Here is an 18,494-nt window from a genome sequence, read left to right on the forward strand (position 1 = left end):
GACACTTTTTCACCTATGTATGTCTTCAGCATAATGGAGGCTTTCTGTAACGATAGCTTAGAGAACAGTCTATTGTAGTCAGCCTCTGAAATTATGGGCAAAGCTGACCCTATATCCAGCTCCATTTTCAGTTTTACACCAGGCACATTTACTGTGATCTGTATGATTTTATGATCTGCTTCAGTTATACTATACAGTTCTAGGCATGACAGTTCACCTTGGTCAGCCTCTGTGACATCTGATTCTGTTTTACCTGTGTGACACTTTATGCATTTGACAAGTTTTGTGTTTGAAACTTTTTAATCGGTTGTGCTTTTTGTCTGCCTTCCACACCATCTCTATGTGACCCTGTTTCTAACACTTCCTGAAAACTTTTTCTTTGAGCTAACAGTCATTTGCATTATGGGAGGATTTGCCACATCGATAACATTAATGGCTTTTTGCACCATTCAGCAACATTCTGTGCATTTCACATTCTAATCTCTTTCTGGAGTTCTGTAGTCTCTAATGATATTGCAATGGTCAATGCCCATTCTAAGATTAGGCCCCTTTCTGACAGTGGCCTTGTTTGAGTGCTTTGATTCTGCATGCCACGTACAAACCTATCCTATAATGCATCAGAAAGCCTAGCTCTGAAATCACAGTACTGGGAAAGTTCTGCAATTTATTCAGAAATGATTTCATCCTTTGATGGGTTCCTCTTGTAAAATCTAAATCTCTCAGCCATTACCAGGGGTTTTTACAAAAGTGAGTTTGCAAAATTGGAACAATTTTGTTGAACACCTTGCTTGCTGGCTTTTCAGGGGTTAGTAAGTTACATAAGAGATTGTATGTCCTAGGATACATTAAACAAAGAAGCGTGGGGGCTTTCTTTTACTGCATCACATTGTTCGCATTACAATACAGTTTTACGCTCTCGATAAACAGTTCACAGTCTTCATTAGCGCTATCAAGTTCATCAGCTTTTCCAACTAAAGCCATCGGCACGTTATTTTCACTATGGTCGCGTTTTTCACTGTGTACTATGTAGCATACTCAGATGACTCTTTGTTAGGGTCTGTGACTGCCTCCTCTGTACTGCTTAATAGACAATAGACAGTAGGTGCAGGAGTAGGCCATTCGGCCCTTCTAGCCAGCACCACCATTCACTGTGATCATGGCTGATCATACACAATCAGTACCCTGTTCCTGCCCTCTCCCCATATCCCTTGACCCCGCTATCTATAAGAGCTCTATCTAACTCTCTCTTGAATGCATCCAGAGACTTGGCCTCCACTGCCTTCTGGGGCAGAGCATTCCACATATCCACCACACTCTGGGTGAAAAAGTTTTTCCGCATCTCTGTTCTAAATGGCCTACCCCTTATTCTTAAACTTATTATTTAATTCTTTCCTCTCTCTGTCTTATCCCAACCCTTTTTCATACAGTTCATGATATTCTCTGACATTCAGGCTTGTTCTTGTACTTCTGTCTTTGCATCTACATATCGATTAAATAAACTTTTTTTAATCAATATGTAGGATGTGGAAAGTGGCTTTAACTGTATTCAGATTGCAGTGAGAGAGAAAGAGAGAGAGAGCAATATGCATGCATAGGCAACAGATCAATACACATCTGTAGTACTTAGGGGAGTCATTGCTCTAAAGGAAATAGATCCACACATTACAGTTGCAAATGGAATTAAAGCTTGCCTTGCTCACTTTACATGGCGAGAATAGGCTTCTCTCAATGAACACTAGAATTCTCCAAGGCTTATTGAATAAACTCCAATTTTAGTAAGGTTTTTGTTCTAAGATCAATGATTTCATCTTTTGCTAGATCAACATCTTCAATTCAATTTATATCAGAAGGAAAAGGTTTGCAGATTCATGATTCAACTTTAATACCGTCAAGATGGAAGTGACTTTTAAAAGAGTTCTGAAACGTTTCTGAGTGTTCGCAGATGTCTCTCTTCAAAGAAATTGACAGATAATTCTGTGTCTCAACACCATCTTAGTAAAGCACTTCCTCCAGCATTTGGAAGTAGTTTGTAAAGATGTTGGCTTCTACTCTCTTCCTCCATATCGGCAGCTTAGCCAATAATGCTTGTATCCGTAATGGTGACTCCAGGACGTTGAGTGGGAAGATTTATTTCATTCATTTGGTTAAAATATTGTCCAGGTAAGCCAACCTATGGACACAATCCTTTTTTTTCCAAACTATTTCAAGAGTGCGTTTTCCTTTTCTTTCAGAAAAAATGAAACCTCTGACTTAGTTCAAACAAGTGCTTCAAGACTTGAAAGCCAGTGAATTTCTGTGTGGTAGAAAAGCACTTCATGTTCAACTCCCATTTGTTGAGAAAGTAATTTAAAAATGCTATTATTCAGAGACCCTTTTCTAATAAAGTTGATGACTTTTATGGCTGTTAACTAAACTCTTTTCAGGATTGTTGGAAAAGTGTTTATTGCCAGTGCATGTCTGTGTAAAAATAAACAATGAGTGGTGATGATGTGAGGAGCTACCTTTTCACTGAAGTAGCAAAAGCAGATGTATTACCAAGCACCACAGGAGCTCCATCTGTGCTAAGAGCATGAAGTTTATCTTTCTGTTCAAAGTTTTATTTGGCAAAAATAACTTTTTACTTCTTCCAGAACATCAGCCTTTGTAGTTTCCAAAAGGGAATCAAAAAATAAGAATTCTTCTTTGAAAGCATCAGCTATGGGAATTACGAGACCAGCTTCAAAATGTTAAAAGAAGTATCAATTATTCTAGAACATTCCATAAGGGAATAACTTCCAGTTTTTTTCCCTCTGTTCTAAACCACAAACTTGCTCAACCATTTCCAGTGCACGTGGCATTGCACAGGTTCTCCAATAGTGTCAGGTTTCTTTAGTTTAGCAACCTGATAAGCATCTTTATAAGATGCTTTAAGAAAAGTTTTTTTTGTGAAATAACAAATTCAAGTTTTGTAAGTGTCCCAACTTTTGAGAATTGAGCTTTCTTCACACAAAAAAGCTCTGCATCTATAGCTGGATTTTCGGGATGCACAGAGGCGAGGCGCTCTTTCAGTTATGCTGGCTTCATAGTTCCATTCACAAGAATTTTTCTGCACAAAAACCTTTGTGGCTTTTTTGTCACATCAGTTCCATTAATACAAGTGAAACCCCATAATCTATAGTTTTCATCTTGCTTCTTTTTCTTTGACATTTCAAACAACACAAAATAAATAAAGCTAAACTAAAATATTTGATTTAATTGACATTCTTTGAAACCCTATATTTTTCTATGGTTTTTAAGTAACTTGTTTGATAAATCTGCAACAAAATAAGTAATCTGTATTTTAATTAAGTGAATTGTAAGATATTCACGAAGTTTGTATGCCAAGTAAGTAACATAAAGATTTTACAATATCTGAATTTTTAACATATTTAATAGCTTTTAGATAATTGGATAGACACAAGGATTACAGCAGTAACTCTGGTGTCAGGTCCATCCTGGAATTTCGCTATTGTTGCATGGGGAGTCGCATGATATTACAAAAGGTTGTGCAGCCTTACAGAGAGTTAAAGATTCTCAGTTGAACCATTCAGTTTTGTATAACTTTAACAAACAATAAAAACTACTCACTTCCTTCTACACATTGATCACAAGCAATTGTAGAAAGGAAATAATGGAGAGCAAATTATATGTCTGGATCACAAATGTGAGATCCTGTGACTTCACTGTTTGGTGTCTGAATGACTATTAGGTGCTAAACTGTCCAATAGTTGACCAGCTACACTGCACGAGTGTCTACAGGCAGGAAGACTGCAATCTCTTTCAATCTAGCAGTGGGTCTAATAATTATCTGTAATTTTGGAGTAGTGATGAACATGCTGAAAATGATATTTTGAGCTAGTTTCTAATAATTGTAATGACACAAAGAAAATATCTGTGATTTCTATTGGTGACAAAATCACAGGTATAGCTAATACCACTGTGGTTTGTTGTTTACGTTCATAATTAAAAATAGGGGACAAGCTGTCCTCCACAATCACTCTGAGCACCGGTGCCCCACAAGGCTGTGTACTCAGCCCCCTGCTGTACTCACTGTACACCCATGATTGTGTAACCAAGTTTCCATCAAACTCAATATATAAGTTTGCTGATGACACCACAATTGTAGGCCGTATCTTGGGTAATGATGAGTCTGAGTACAGAGAGGAAATTAAGAACCTGGTGGCATGGTGCGAAGACAATAACCTATCCCTCAACGTCAGCAAGACAAAGGAATTGGTTGTTGACTTCAGAAGGAGTAGCGGACTGCACAACCCCATCTACATCGGTGGTGCGCAGGTGGAACAGGTCAAAAGCTTTAAGTTCCTTGGGGTGAATATCACAAATGACCTGACTTGGTCTAACCAAGCAGAGTCCACTGCCAAGAAGGCCCACCAATGCCTTTACTTCCTGAGAAAGCTGAAGAAATTTGGCCTGTCCCCTAAAACCCTCACTAATTTTTATAGATACACCGTAGAAAGCATTCTTCTAGGATGCATCACCAGTCTGGTATGGAAGTTATCCTGTCCAAGAGCGGAAGAAGCTGCAGAACATCGTGAACATAGTCCAGCACATCACACAAACCAATCTTCCATCCTTGGACTCACTTTACACCGCACGCTGTTGGAGCAGTGCTGCCAGGATAATCAAGGACACGACCCACCCAGCCAACACACTTTTTGTCCCTCTTCCCTCAGGGAGAAGGTTCAGGAGCATGAAGAGTCATATGGCCAGATTTGGGAACAGCTTCTTTCCAACTGTCATAAGACTGCTGAACAGATCCTGACCCGGATCTGGGCCGTTAGTTCCAAATATCCGGACCTGACTTGCATTACCTTGCTTTCCCTTTTCTATTCTCTAATTATGATTTATAATTTAAATTTTTATTATATTTACTTCGATTTGTACTTAAGGGAGCGCGAAGCGTAGAATCAAATATCGCTGTGCTGATTGTACGCTCTAGTATCAATTGTTTGTTGACAATAAAGTAAAATAATTGAAGGAAATGCTAAACTTTAGTGAGAGATTGATGAAAATAAAGTTGTAAATCTTTTCCCATCCAAGTTCATGGACCTCGGGAATCTATCCATGGAGCCCAGGTTAAGAACCTCTGATTTAGAGTAAACACCCAGCAAGCAGCAGTTCTGTGAGCGAAAATGCTTTGTTAGTTAGAGAGGTCAGAGGAGAATGATTACACTGCTTCAAGTTCACAGGAAGATGACAGTAACTCAAATAGCTACGTATTACTACAATGGTGTGCAGAAGAGCATCTCTGAACGCACAACATGTCAAACCTTGAAGTGGATGGGCTGCAGCAGTAAAAGAACACGAGCATACACGTGTAGAGGACGTGTTGGAAACAATTTGGATGCTTTTGAAAACTGCCAAATGTAATCATTTTCTACTTTTTTATTACTTTTTTATAATCTCCATTATCTATTAAAATTCTAGGTAATTTTTATCCTCTCTATATTTCATAGTTCCATCCCTTAAAGAATTTTTTGTGAAGCTGTCTTTGGAATTAAGTAAATTGTCAAAGGAGTTCTACTTTACATAGGTCTATTACACCATTCTAAAACCAAAATGATAATTATGGAATACAAATTTTTAAATAATCCATATTTGGCCAAATTCTAAGACTCTCCTTCCAAACAAAGTTACAGTTTGCATTGAACATTTTTTTAAAAAAGATGTTGCTTTCTCAAAGTAGCTAAATTTTGAATGCAGATTACATAGTGCTGACCAGCCCCCACACTTCCTCATTATCATCCCAGTTATAAAAGGGATTGGGTTCAGCTTTCATGTATATTATATGAATGATCAAAAGATAACAATCCTGATGTGACTGAATTATAAAATTAAGTACTGGAACAGTGTGGAAGCAGTAAATGTTGTCTGATAATGAATGCCTTGTCTACCAGTGTCATCCAGGTGTGAGTATGAATAAAACATCAATGTGTTTGATGAATGCATTGGTACAACATGCCTGCTTGTTGCAGTTGAATATCACGCTTTCAGTTTTCACCATTGCTTTTCATGGGTTTGTTGGATCATGTTGAATACTTGTCATTCTTCCACTGTTTTGGAACTGATTGTCATTTGCTGCAGCAGTTATTTTCCTAATGATCCAGTAACAAAATCAGTCAAAGGACAGCCTGCAGATGTAGTGCAAATTAAATATCATCTGGATGAAACACTTGCCGATGAGTCTTCTACTACTTTTTGTTCCTCATGCAAAATAAATTGACCTTTACTCCTTGTGAAGTTGTTATAGTGCAGTTTTTTGGGAGTTGGTCATGCTTTGCCATATAATTGGGCTAAACTCATGATTTTATAAAAACTATTATTGTGAAGGATTTTTTCAATCAAAGCATGGAGTTTTTGTTTGAAGAATCCTGTATTGTATTTGTGTTGTTTCTACATCTTAATCAAACACAGTTCTCAAACCTAGGCCCAGAGGGGACCAGACATTCTCACAGGCCTCTGTCTGATAATTACTACCTGCAATATCTGGCGGAATCCTGAGAGAAGATTGAGTTGACCTGCTGCTTTCATTTGCTGATGGGCTTCTGATATCCACTTATTACCTCCCAAAGAATATAACAGTGTCACTGTAGCATTACGAGTGCACAGATATATAAATATTAGAAGAGAAGTAGAAAGAATTTTAAAAAAGTTACATCAAACAGTCTAACAGGAGGAGATCATCGCTTCCCCGGCTATAGATTGACTCATTATAGAGCCTAATGGCCGAGGGTAAGAATTACCACATCCAGCGCTCTTTGGAGCAGCTCAGTTGTCTTCTTAGTTTATTACTAAAAGTGCTCCTCTGTTCAGCCAAGGTGGCATGCGGAGGGTGAGAAGTACTGCCCAGAATTGCTAGGATTTTCCGTAGGGTCCTTTGTTCTACCACAGCCTCCAGTGTGTCCAGTTTGACTCCTGTAACAGAGCCAGCATTTCTAATCAGTTTATTGATCCTGTTGGCATCACCCATGTTGATGCCTTTCTCACAGCACACCATTACATAGAAGATTTAACTGGTGACAACAGACTGGTAGAACATGCGAAGGAGAGGCGTACGTACTCCAATGGACCTCAGTCTCCTCAGGAAGTAGAAGCGATTCTGGCCATTCTTGTACACATCCTCTGTGTTGGTGCTCCACTCAATTACATCTTGGTAATGGTGCTATGGTGTTCAGAAAAGTTTGATTTCATTTATTGTTCGGCTGCTGTGGAGACATGTAGCTGCTCAACTCTGCCAACTCAGTGGTTCAACTCTGCCAAAGGGCCAGGCATGACATGTGCCTGATGGAGGGAGGAGGCATGTGGTAGAAGTTATACCTTTAATTAGGAAATCAACGTTGCTGATGTTGTGGTCTGTATAATATTAGGGAGAGTATGACAGGAATAGTTTATGTCATTTACAATAATTGTGTATCAGGCTGCAAGATCAATTCAAGAAAAATGATAAAAGATAAAATTGCAGTTGCTCAGTTTGAAGGCAAAAAAGTATTTGTAACACCCTAAATGGATAAAATTGTTCAATTTTATAATGATTACAGAGACATGGTTATATGAAGATGAAAGGGAAACTGAGGATTCTAGGGTAGGTGATATTTCAATGGAGCACACGATGATGGACAGCATTGGTAACAAAGGCTGATGTAATACCAGCAGTGAGCAATGATCTTAGTTCAAAAAAATAAGAAATAGAATCAATATATGTGTAATAAGAGAAAACAAGGAATAAAAACATCCCTTATGGGAGCATGTTACAGGTCTCCTAACAGATTCATCACAGTAAGAGTGAGTTTAATAGAAACATAGAAAACCTACAGCATAATACAGGCCCTTTGGCCCACAAAGTTATGCCAAACATGTCCCTACCTTTGAAATTACTAGGCTTACCCATAGCCCTCTATTTTTCTAAGCTCCATATATCTATCAAAAAGTCTCTTAAAAGACCCTATCGTATCCACCTCTACCACCGTTGCTGGCAGCCCATTCCATGCACTCACCAATCTCTGCGTAAAAAACTTAACCCTGACATCTCCTCTGTACCTACTCCCCAGCACCTTAAACCTGTGCCTCTTGTGGCAACCATTCCAGCCCTGGAAAAAAGCCTCTGACTATCCACACGATCAATGCCTCTCATCATCTTATACACCTCTATCAGGTCACCTCTCATCCTCTGTTGCTCCAAGGAGAAAAAGCCGAGTTCACTCAACCTGTTTTCATAAGTCTTGCTCCCCAATCCAGGCAACATCCTTGTAAATCTCCTCTTCACCCTTCTTTCTATGGCTTCCACATCCTTCCTGTAGTGAGGTGTCCAGAACTGAGCACAGTACTCCAAGTGGGGTCTGACCAGGGTCCTATATAGCTGCAACATTACCTCTCGGCTCCCAAATTCAATTCCACGATTGATGAAGGCCAATACACCGTGTGCCTTCTTAACCACAGAGTCAACCTGCGCAGCTGCTTTGAGTGTCTTATGGACACTTCTTCAGCGACTGAAAGGCCTCCTCACATTTTGCATCCCACCTCAGTGCAAAGGGGTCTGATAGGTTAAGATACTTTCCACTCTCCTGTCCTTTTCTCCCCCTCCCTTTCTTCCCCAAGGGAGGGTAACCACACAGAAGCTGATTCAATGGGTGACTCACTTTCGCGTCACCTTTCACAAACCTCCGATAGCAACCACAGAACCCAAGGAACGAGATCAGAGCACTTACAGTCTGGCATTTTGTCCAAGTGGTCACTGCCTCTATCCAAGCCAGATCTGTATCTATTCCAAAACGTGAGACTATGTGCCCAACATAGCTAACAGACGTTTGGCAGAACTGGCACTTGTCCAGGGAAATGTTTAACCCTTCAGCTTCCAGGCGGCCCATCAGCTTCAGCAGCCTCGCTTCATGTCCTTCCAAGGTGGATCCAAACACTATGAGGTCATCCAGATACACCAATACCTCAAGCAATTTCATATCCCAACCATCTTCTCCATGACCCACTAGAAGGTTGCAGGGGCTCCCGATATGCCCTGCGGCATCCTTTCAAACTGGAAAAATCCCAGGGGACATATAAATCCTGTTTTCTCTTTGTTGGCTTCACTCATAGGGATCTGGCAATATCCACTCCTCAAGTCCAGCACACTGAACCACTTCACACCACTCAGGCAGGCCAATGCATCTTCAATCCTTGCAACCATATACTGGTCAGGAGCAGTGCTCCTGTTTAGAGTCCTATAGTCCACACATATCCGTACCTTCCCATCCTTCTTTTGGGCCACCACTATTGGGGACGTATAGGGGCTTCGGGACTCGGTGATGATCCAGCTTCCTTCAACTTACACAAATGCTGCCAAGCATCCTCCACCTCTGCAGGGGCCGGCCTCTGCGACGGCTCTCTAAATAGGGTGTCCTCAGTCACCCGGATAGTGTGACGAGTGCTCATGGAACAACCCACATCAAACTCGTCAGTGGAAAAGACACCTTCCAGCTTCAACATCTTCTCTACCAGCCTCCTCTTCTAACCCACAGGAACTGGGGAGTCCCCGATGTTGACGCAGGAGTCAACGTTCCCCCTTTTCCCGGTAGTTTCTCCCTGGCGTGTCTCACAGGGGCACTAGACGTTATCGTCACCAGGAACAGATGTGCCAGGGGCATCCCCTGCATGAAGGTGACCTCCCTCTTCATAGTGTTCCGGACAATCACTGCCATTCAGTTCACCTGTACAAGTGAGGGCTTCTGCAATTTGGGCCTCACCAGTACCCCAGCAGGAAATCCAACTCACGCTCGTGGTCTTCCAGAGTGTCCACTAAGAGGACCTCGCCCTCAGGCATTCTGGGTCCACATCACTCTTGCTACTTCCCTGGCCCATATCATCATTGGCTTCAACTGGGTGAACCGCACAGTCCCTTGTCTAAGTTCGATATCCGGTCCAGTGCAGTCACGCACTTCCTCAAAAGCAGCACGAAACACCAGGTGCATGGACAATGTTCCCAGAAAGCTCTCGCCAGCCTTCTCCTTGCAGGCCCCCATGAGCCTCTTCACAAGAGAGGTGTTGGACCCCACCAGAATTGAAACACCACTCTTCTCAGTGGGGTCCGGACAAACCAGTGCGAATGTATCAAGGACCTCAGACTCTCCCACCTCGACCTCCGAGAACTCCAACTTTACTGAAAAATAATTGTTGTACGGATAAGCCCCCAGATCTCCAATGCCCTGAATGGGGTCAATGGTAAATGCTTCAGCTACCAGTTGTAAAATGAACGGTACAACAACATACTCAGTGTCGAGGATGGCATTAGCATAAATACCCTCTATCTACAGCAACACACTGGAGCATGGTCCATTAAGCCTTCAGGAATAGGGCCTTTCACTTTCTAGGGTTTCTTGTTACATTGCTGGGAACGTAGTCCCCCAGACACCAGGCATTCCTTCACTGGGTCTCCTCTAAGTTTTCCCAACGACTCTCTCTGCTTAGGTACCCGGGGGCTCACTCTCCTTCTCGTGTGTCACCTGCTGCCAGCAGCCCTCTGCATTGTTCGTCCCTTTGGGGGATCTGACCTCCCCCCACGATCACACCCTCTGATAAACAGCTGAAACATGGTGAAACAGTGGACGAGGTGAAAGTCTTTTTAAATGTCAAACTGACCTCAAGCAACTATCTGATTTGTATTTACATTATTCTTAATATTTTTGTTTATTTTGATCAAAGACTTTGTAATCTGATAGTCTGTTGTAGATGATCATTGCATTTCTTCAAGCTCCACAATAACAACACTAAAACTGCTGGAGGATTTCTGTCTCTGGAAACACAGCTAAACACTGTTTATGAAATGACTGCAGTATGCATATTAAAGGTAGCAACAACCAAAATAATTATCTCCCTATAGCAAGAACCTTTCAGGATAACTTAGTTAGATCAGTAAAGAGACTAAAGTGATGATTCCTGCAGCCTCATCCCCAAATCCCAACAACCACCCTCCTCCTACTGACATTGATTTTGGGACATTTGGTTCCTGCCTAGCAGAGTCAGAAAGATATACCGGAGTAATGCAAGCCTGCACATCCACTAGAATTTTAGTTTGTAGCACTTTACCCTATGTGATTTGGGAAAATAAGATGGAGGTGTTTAATAAAACATTTAAAAAAATATCAAAAGACACCAGCTGTGAAGATATCCCAATAATATTGACTTCATCTTTGCCAGTTTTAGTGTTATTTATTAACATTTTTGATTTGAACAGCTGTACCTGTTCGCAAAATTCTTCAAAAGGATAAATAAATTTTTACTACAAGTCCCAGCATACAATTTAGTTGAGAATTTCAGGTTGTATACTGCATAGATTCTCTGATATTAAAGTGAACCATTAAACCATTGAATAACAAGCAGAACTTGCTTCTCATGTCAATATATATGCCGTCTTGTAATGCTACTAAATTTAGTGTTTGTACAATTTTTTAAAGCACAGAACTGTTACACTTCGCAGACAGCCTGTTGGTGGAATGGGTCTAAGCATAAAGGTAAGTGTTATTTTCTCTGTCCTTTGATTTATGTTCATAGTATTTTGCAGCAACATGCATCATGGTTTCTGATAGTTTTCTCTCTGTTCTTTAGGGAGGTGCAGAGCATGGTGTGCCAGTTGTCATATCAAAAATCTTCAAAGATCAAGCAGGTAAGTTTCATTCAAGAAAACTTATTCTTCTAGTTGCCATTTTAAAATTAAATCATAGAGCCTTTGAGTAGTGCAGCATGGAACAGGTCCTTTGGTCCATTATGCCTATCTTCACTGATCCCAATTGCCTGTAAAGTCATTGTACAGTACAGAAGCAGGTCCTTTTGCCCATCTGTGTAACACTGTTTAACACTAGAGTAACACTAGTCTGTGTAACACTATTTAAACTGCCCACTCCCTTCCACCTGCACCGGGAACATAGCCCTCCCCACCCTATCCATGTACCTATCCAAACTTCACTTAAGCATTCAAATCAAGCTTGCATGTGTTGAAATCCACACTTTCATGACCCTCTGGGTGAAGATGTTTCTCCTCATGTTCCCTTAAACTTTTCACCTTTCACTCTTAACTCATGACGTCTGGCTGTAGTGCCCACCAACATCCGTTGCATTGCATTTACTCTGTCGATGTTGTTGTTGAGTGGCATTCAATGACTGATTCATGGAAACCCGATAGTTGATTACCAGGCCTTTCTTCCATGCAGATACTGCTGCTGCCCAGATTGGGACCTGGCCAGATTCGAACTGAGGACCATCCACCTCAAAGAGGTCCTGGACTGATGCCGCTACACCACTGGCCAGCCCTATTAATACTCCTCAGAATTTTTGCATACCTCTATCAAATCTCCTCTCAATCTTTTATGTTCATGGAATAAAGTTCTAACCTATTCAATCTTTCCATATAACTCAGGTCTTCCAGACCCAGCACTATTCTTCTAGATTTTCTCTCTACACTTTCAACCTTATTTACATCTTTCCCATATTAATTCTATTTTCCTCTATCCCTTGTTCACTAAAGTAATTGTATACCCGTCTCTTAAATATTGTTACTGTTCCTTCCTCTGCAGCTTATTCCACCTAACAGCTGCTGCAATTGGAAAGTATACGCCTCAAATCCCCTTTAAACATCTTCCCTATAATCTTAAATCTTATCCCCCTTTGTATAGGCATGAGATGAAGGGAATGTAAGTGTGCTCTCATGTTATTGAGAGTGACTCAATAAAGGATAGTTCACTTTAATGATTATGATTAGCTTTACTTGTCACATGTACGTCAAAAAACACATGTCCGAGGATATGCAGGGGGCAGCCTCTGGCACCAGCATAGCATGCCCACAACTTACTACCCATACATTTTTGGAATGATGTGAGAGGGAACAGGAGCACCTGGAGGAATTCCACAGGTCCTGGGAAAAATGCACAAAATTCTTACAGACAGAGTCAGGAATTGAAACCTGATCACAGGCACTGTGAAATGTTACTGTACCGCTCGAACAGGAGCTCAGCACTTAAAACAACACTCTATTCATGAAGACTATGGTTCACACAATCCACCAGTATCTGTTACATTTTTGTTCTTCAAATATTCTTCACTGAAAATAGAAACGCTATGGAATACATTAGGAATTTGTTCTTAATGAAAACGAATATTAAAGTTTTCCAAAGCAGTAAGCAAATCCCATTTTATAATCAGCCTGGGTGACTCATGTCTGTAGAGACATGTGTTTATTATTTTTAAATCTTTTATTAATTTTGTGCAAGCAATCCACATTTGGTTATTTGAAGAGTAGACAGTTGCAACTGATGAAATTACAATAAGAAATTCTTGAAATAACTTTTTAAGTTCAGAATCTTGTCTTCAGGAGGTTCTACAGCATTAACAAAATTACCTCCACCAAAAGAATCCATATTTAATAAAATTACTGTGTTCTATAAATATCATTGACTGCCTGGCAGAAATGAATTTATTTATTAAGAAATGCAACATGAAAACAGGCCCTTCCAGTCCACAAGCCAGCACTGCCCAATGACAGCCATGTGACCAATTAACCTACTATTTTTGGAATGTGGGAGGAAACCCAAGAGATTAATGGGGAGAACACACAGATTTTTTCAGATAATGACGGAATCGAACAGGGTTACCGGCACTGTAATAATGTTACGCTAACTGTTACGATGCTCTGCCACCCAAAATATACAACTTTAACGACTAATCCATGTTTTGCTCAGCATAAGATGCTGATGTAGTACCTCATTTGTTCAAATATACCACCATCAGCAGCAGTCATGTAGGCTGCTGCACTGCGAAAGAAACACAATTCCAAGCACCTTGTTGGCATACAACCATATCCAATGTGCTGGACTTAGTGAACTTCCATTCGTCAATGTGACTGACTCTGGTTATTCTTCTGCAAGAGCAATGAAGAACTGTTCAAAGGTTAGAATCTTTTTCCCAATTCCAAAATCTTTGCGTGCACAATTACTGCACACAATTGATTATAGTGTACTGTGTATGCTAACTACTGTACAGTGACAGCTCAGTACTGGCGTGTATACATTGAGAGAAATTTAAATCATGTAGCATTCAGCACACTTTATGCATGGTATTCCTCTCCACTCTTTGTCTGCATAGCAGTTATTAATGGCCTATGTTTTTCCCTATGGCAGAATTGTGAATAAATGAGCATTATACTTCAGCATAACAGTGCTCATAGTTATGATGCAAAGTAACCTGCAGCAGGAATATTCCTCATTCATTTTTTATGATATTGTGAATAGATCAGAAATTACAATGTAAAACCAAGTCTATAACTGAAACATGGATGATTTATCTGTGTGATCGGGTAAATAACTGGACAGATCTGTTACTTAGTTGTCCTTTAAATGAAATGAAATTGGGTTTGTAGTACTACAGTTGATGACGGAGGTCAGGAAAGTAATGTAAGCGATTCATCAATATTTTTAGCCTATTTTAAATTGCCCGGGAGGATATTGAAGAATATTAGTTACGGTAAATTGCTGACCTGGTATCTAGAAGATTAAGCCAATTAATCCAGATACATGAGTTTGAATCCTATGTTCAGCTAGGGAAATGACCAACCTATTTGTGCAAAATCTGGAAAACAGGCATTGTGTAGGTGGGAATTGTATTTACATGGTGAAAGCTCATTTTATGTTATTTCTGGTTGAATTAATTGCAGTCATAAATGTTGTTTTGATATATTGAATGTGAGAATTTTATTTATTTTGGTGCTTTTTGTCCAGCTCTCCCAAAATTCATTTCTAGCACAATTTACAAATTGCTCTGAACCACAATTGGAACTGTTCACTTATAGAGAAACAACTATTGGATAATGATGAAAGCTCATATTGAGTAAAATTTGAAGAGCCTGACAAAATCATCCTGAGGTTATTGTCATGGCACTATACAACTCTTTATCGAAGCACATCTCAAGCATGAACTGAAAAGGATCAGCTTGAAGGCCAACAAGAAATTTTGCAGAAAAAGAAGTAGTTACATATTCATCAGATCAGAAAAATAAAACATCTGTAGAATGTACCTAACGTAAAAGCGAGTACCAAAAATGGGCTTCAAAGAGACACCCTCAGATCAAGATTTCCAGCATGGCCAATAAATATGCAGGCTACCCTATCTCAACACTGTCATTGCACCCCCTGCTCTCAAAGTCAAAGTTAGAGTCAACCTTTTTCTCAGAAACCAGTGAAGGAAGTTGGGTGTGACCTTTGATTTTTGGTCTTTCACCCCTATAACTGCAGAACTCCCAGAAAAGTGACCTTCATAGAGAAACAAAAATAGGAAAAGTTGGAAATACTCAGCAGATGAATCCAATTCTGATTCTGTGTTTGGAGTAAAGTGTAGTGAACTTTTGAGCATTCTTTGCTAAATCTGGGATTGTGAGGAGAAGTTCTGTTTTGGAATTGATGCTAAGAAATTTCAGAATTTGTTTTGGAATAGTTAAAAATAAACATGGTTTAAGAGAGTGCTTATGGCATTTAAACATTAAAAATGGTCTTAATGAATATTCAAGTCCCAGTTTTAGTAAAAGATAGAATGAAGTCACCAGAATGTTCAAAGTATCTATCTAGTTGACTAAAATTAGTCCTCATTACCCAGTGTGAAACATAATTCCATCACTGTGGTTAACTCTTAACTGCACTGTGAAATGCCCAGGGTGGATATTAAATGCTGGCCTTGCCAGCAAGGTGAGTAAGCTATAAACAAAAAAAAAATCTATGTTGCTCTCTCCACCATCAGCTGGACTGGTTTCCAGATCAACTGTACCCCAGGGTTCTGAAAGAGGTAGATTAGAAGATTATGGAAGCATTAGTAGTGATCTTTCAGGAATCACTAGATTCTAGGATGATCTCAGGATGGTTCTGGAGGACTGGAAAATTGTAAATATCAATCAACTCTTTAAGAAAGGAGGGAAGCAAAAGACAGGACATTTTTGGTCAGTGAGCCTGACTTCAGTGGTTGGCAAAATGTTGGAGTCCATTATTACAGGTGAGATTTCAGGGTACTTAAAGGCACATGGTAAAATAGGCCAATATCAGTTTCCTTAAGGGGGTATGTCACCTTACAAAACACTTGGAATTCTTTGAGAAAATAACAGGCAGGATAGACAAAGGAGAGTCAGTGGATGTTGTGCACTTGGGTTTTCAGAAAGCTGTTGACAATGTGCTGCACATGAAGCTGCTAAACAAGATAATAGTCCTTGGTCTTACAGGAATTACTCTAGCATAGATAGAAGACTGGCTGACTGGCAGGAGGTAAAGAGTGTAAATAAAGGTAGAATTTTCTGATTGCCTCTCAGTGACTAGTGGTGTTCTGCAGGGATTCATGTTGGGATGGCTTCGTTTAATGTTATATGTCAAAAGATTGGGATGACAGAAATTATGTTTTTTATAGCCAGCTTTGTGGATGATACAAAGATAGGTATAGGGGCAGGTAGTGCTGAGAAAGCAAGGAATATGAAGAAAGAAATAGGAGAAGGGGCAAAAAAGTGGAAGATGAAATCCAGTGTAGGGAAGTGTATGAACATGCTCTGAGGTAGAAGGAAGAAGATGTAGACTATTTTCTAAATAGGGAGAAAATCCAGAAATCAGAGGTGTAAAGGGACTTCGGAGTCCTCGTGCAGGATTCCTTAAAGGTTAACTTGCAGATTTAGTCAGTGTTAATGAAGCCAAATATAATGTTCATATTCATTTCGAGAGGACTAGGATATAAAAACGAGGAAGTAATGCTGAAACTTAATAAAACATTGGACAGACCACAGAGTATTGTGAGCAGTTTTGAGCCCCTCATCTAAGAAAGGATGTGTTGGCATTGAAGAGTATCCTCAATATGACATGATTAATGTATGAGGAGCATTTGATAACTTGGCCTGTACTTACTGGAGCTTAGAAGAATGAGGGGAGATCTCATGGAAATCAATTGAATATAGAAAGATCTGGATAGATTGGAGGTGGAAAGGATGTTTCCTATAGTGGGGGAGTCTATGGCCAGAAGGCACAGCCTCAGAAAAGAAGGACATCACTTTAGAACAGAGATGGAGAGAAATTTATTTAACCAGTGGGTGAGAATCTGTCAATCTGTGGTATTCATTGCCACAGATGACTGTCGAGGTCAAGTCATTGTATATCTTTAAAGGTCACAGGGAGAAGGCAGGAGAATGGGATTAAGATGGATAATAAATCAGCCATGAACGAATGGTGGAACAGAATTGATAGACCAAATGACCTGCTCCTATGTCTTATGGACTTCCAATGAAACTGAATGATAGCTTAAAAACAATGCCTCCTTCTTTTGTTCAACACTCTGCAGAATCAACAATGAGATTTACATTTTCAGGCCATAACCCGAGTTGTCATTTTTTTCTCAACAGAAGCTGAGGTTAATATTTTGTGTTTACAATTTCAACTTCACTCGGTATCTCTTTTATTTATTTCCTTATCCTAATACCATCCCCTTTGTTTTACTTATGTTGTTATCCCTTCTGCCAATTAATTTCTCCTACATTCCATCTTTACCCAGGGCTTTCATTATGATGGTTTCCTTGTTCCTTTCCCTCTTTTCAGTGTTGTTAAATCTCAGTGTTCCCAATTTCCCAATTTTTATGGTTGTTAGATACTCCTGTTCCCAAAGTCTTTATCCTTTTATCTTTATTCGTTTCAGCTTTACTATTTCTTGTTCCTTGTTTCTTTCAAATAGGTAGTGAGGCATGTTTGCCAAGGCAGGAATCAATTCAAGAAGGAATATCTTCCTTCATATTCACTTCTGTAGCTCTTGTTTCCATTTCTTCTGTTTCAAACCAACTTGCTGTGAAATATTTTGACAATAACTCTCCAACCTCTTTCTTATTATCACTTGAGTCCCCGTAGTACCAATAACAAACTTCTATAAACTTCTTTTCTAATTGCTTTCCTTAACATAGAAACATGGACAATAGAAGCAGGCATTGGCTCATTCTGCCCTTCATTCAGAATTATCATGACTTATCATCTGTCTCAAAACAATCTTCCTATTCTGTTCTCTTTGATGATGTTTGTGTTGAAACTTCAATGTCCTTCAATTGATTGTTTTAAGAAAATTACATTGATTTTTTTTTCATTTAATAATGACTCATCAGAAATTAGACTACTTGTAACTCAGAATTTTGGAAAATTGGGAATTGGTGAGTGGATAAAATCTATTTTCAGCATCTAGCAAAATGTGAAGAAGTAGGTTTTACAACTTGCCCCATTTTTAATGTCAATTGAAGGAAAACCTGGGCAAGCTATTGATCATGTGGATAGTCAGAGACATTTTCCCAGGGCTGAAATGGCTAGCACGAGAGGCTACAGTGCTTGGAAGCAGGTATAGAAGAAATGTCAGAGTTAAGTTTTTTTATACAGAGAGTAGTGAGTGAATGGAATGGGTTCCTGGCAATGGTGGTGGAGGCAGAT

At 39.8% G+C, this 18,494-nt stretch overlaps 1 protein-coding gene across 1 annotated transcript in view; it reads left to right on the forward strand.

Annotated features, from left to right (window-relative positions):
- The window catches only part of sntg2 (syntrophin, gamma 2), a 290,541-nt gene that overhangs the window by 91,691 nt on the left and 180,356 nt on the right, over positions 1 to 18,494 (forward strand). The window contains exons 4-5 of the mRNA XM_073055362.1: positions 11,481 to 11,537; positions 11,632 to 11,689. Of these exons, the coding sequence (XP_072911463.1) occupies positions 11,481 to 11,537; positions 11,632 to 11,689 (115 nt within the window). The remainder of the gene's footprint in view (positions 1 to 11,480; positions 11,538 to 11,631; positions 11,690 to 18,494) is intronic.

The sequence above is a fragment of the Hemitrygon akajei genome, chromosome 9 (assembly GCF_048418815.1).
Source record: "Hemitrygon akajei chromosome 9, sHemAka1.3, whole genome shotgun sequence".
NCBI classification, from domain to species: Eukaryota; Metazoa; Chordata; class Chondrichthyes; order Myliobatiformes; family Dasyatidae; genus Hemitrygon; species Hemitrygon akajei.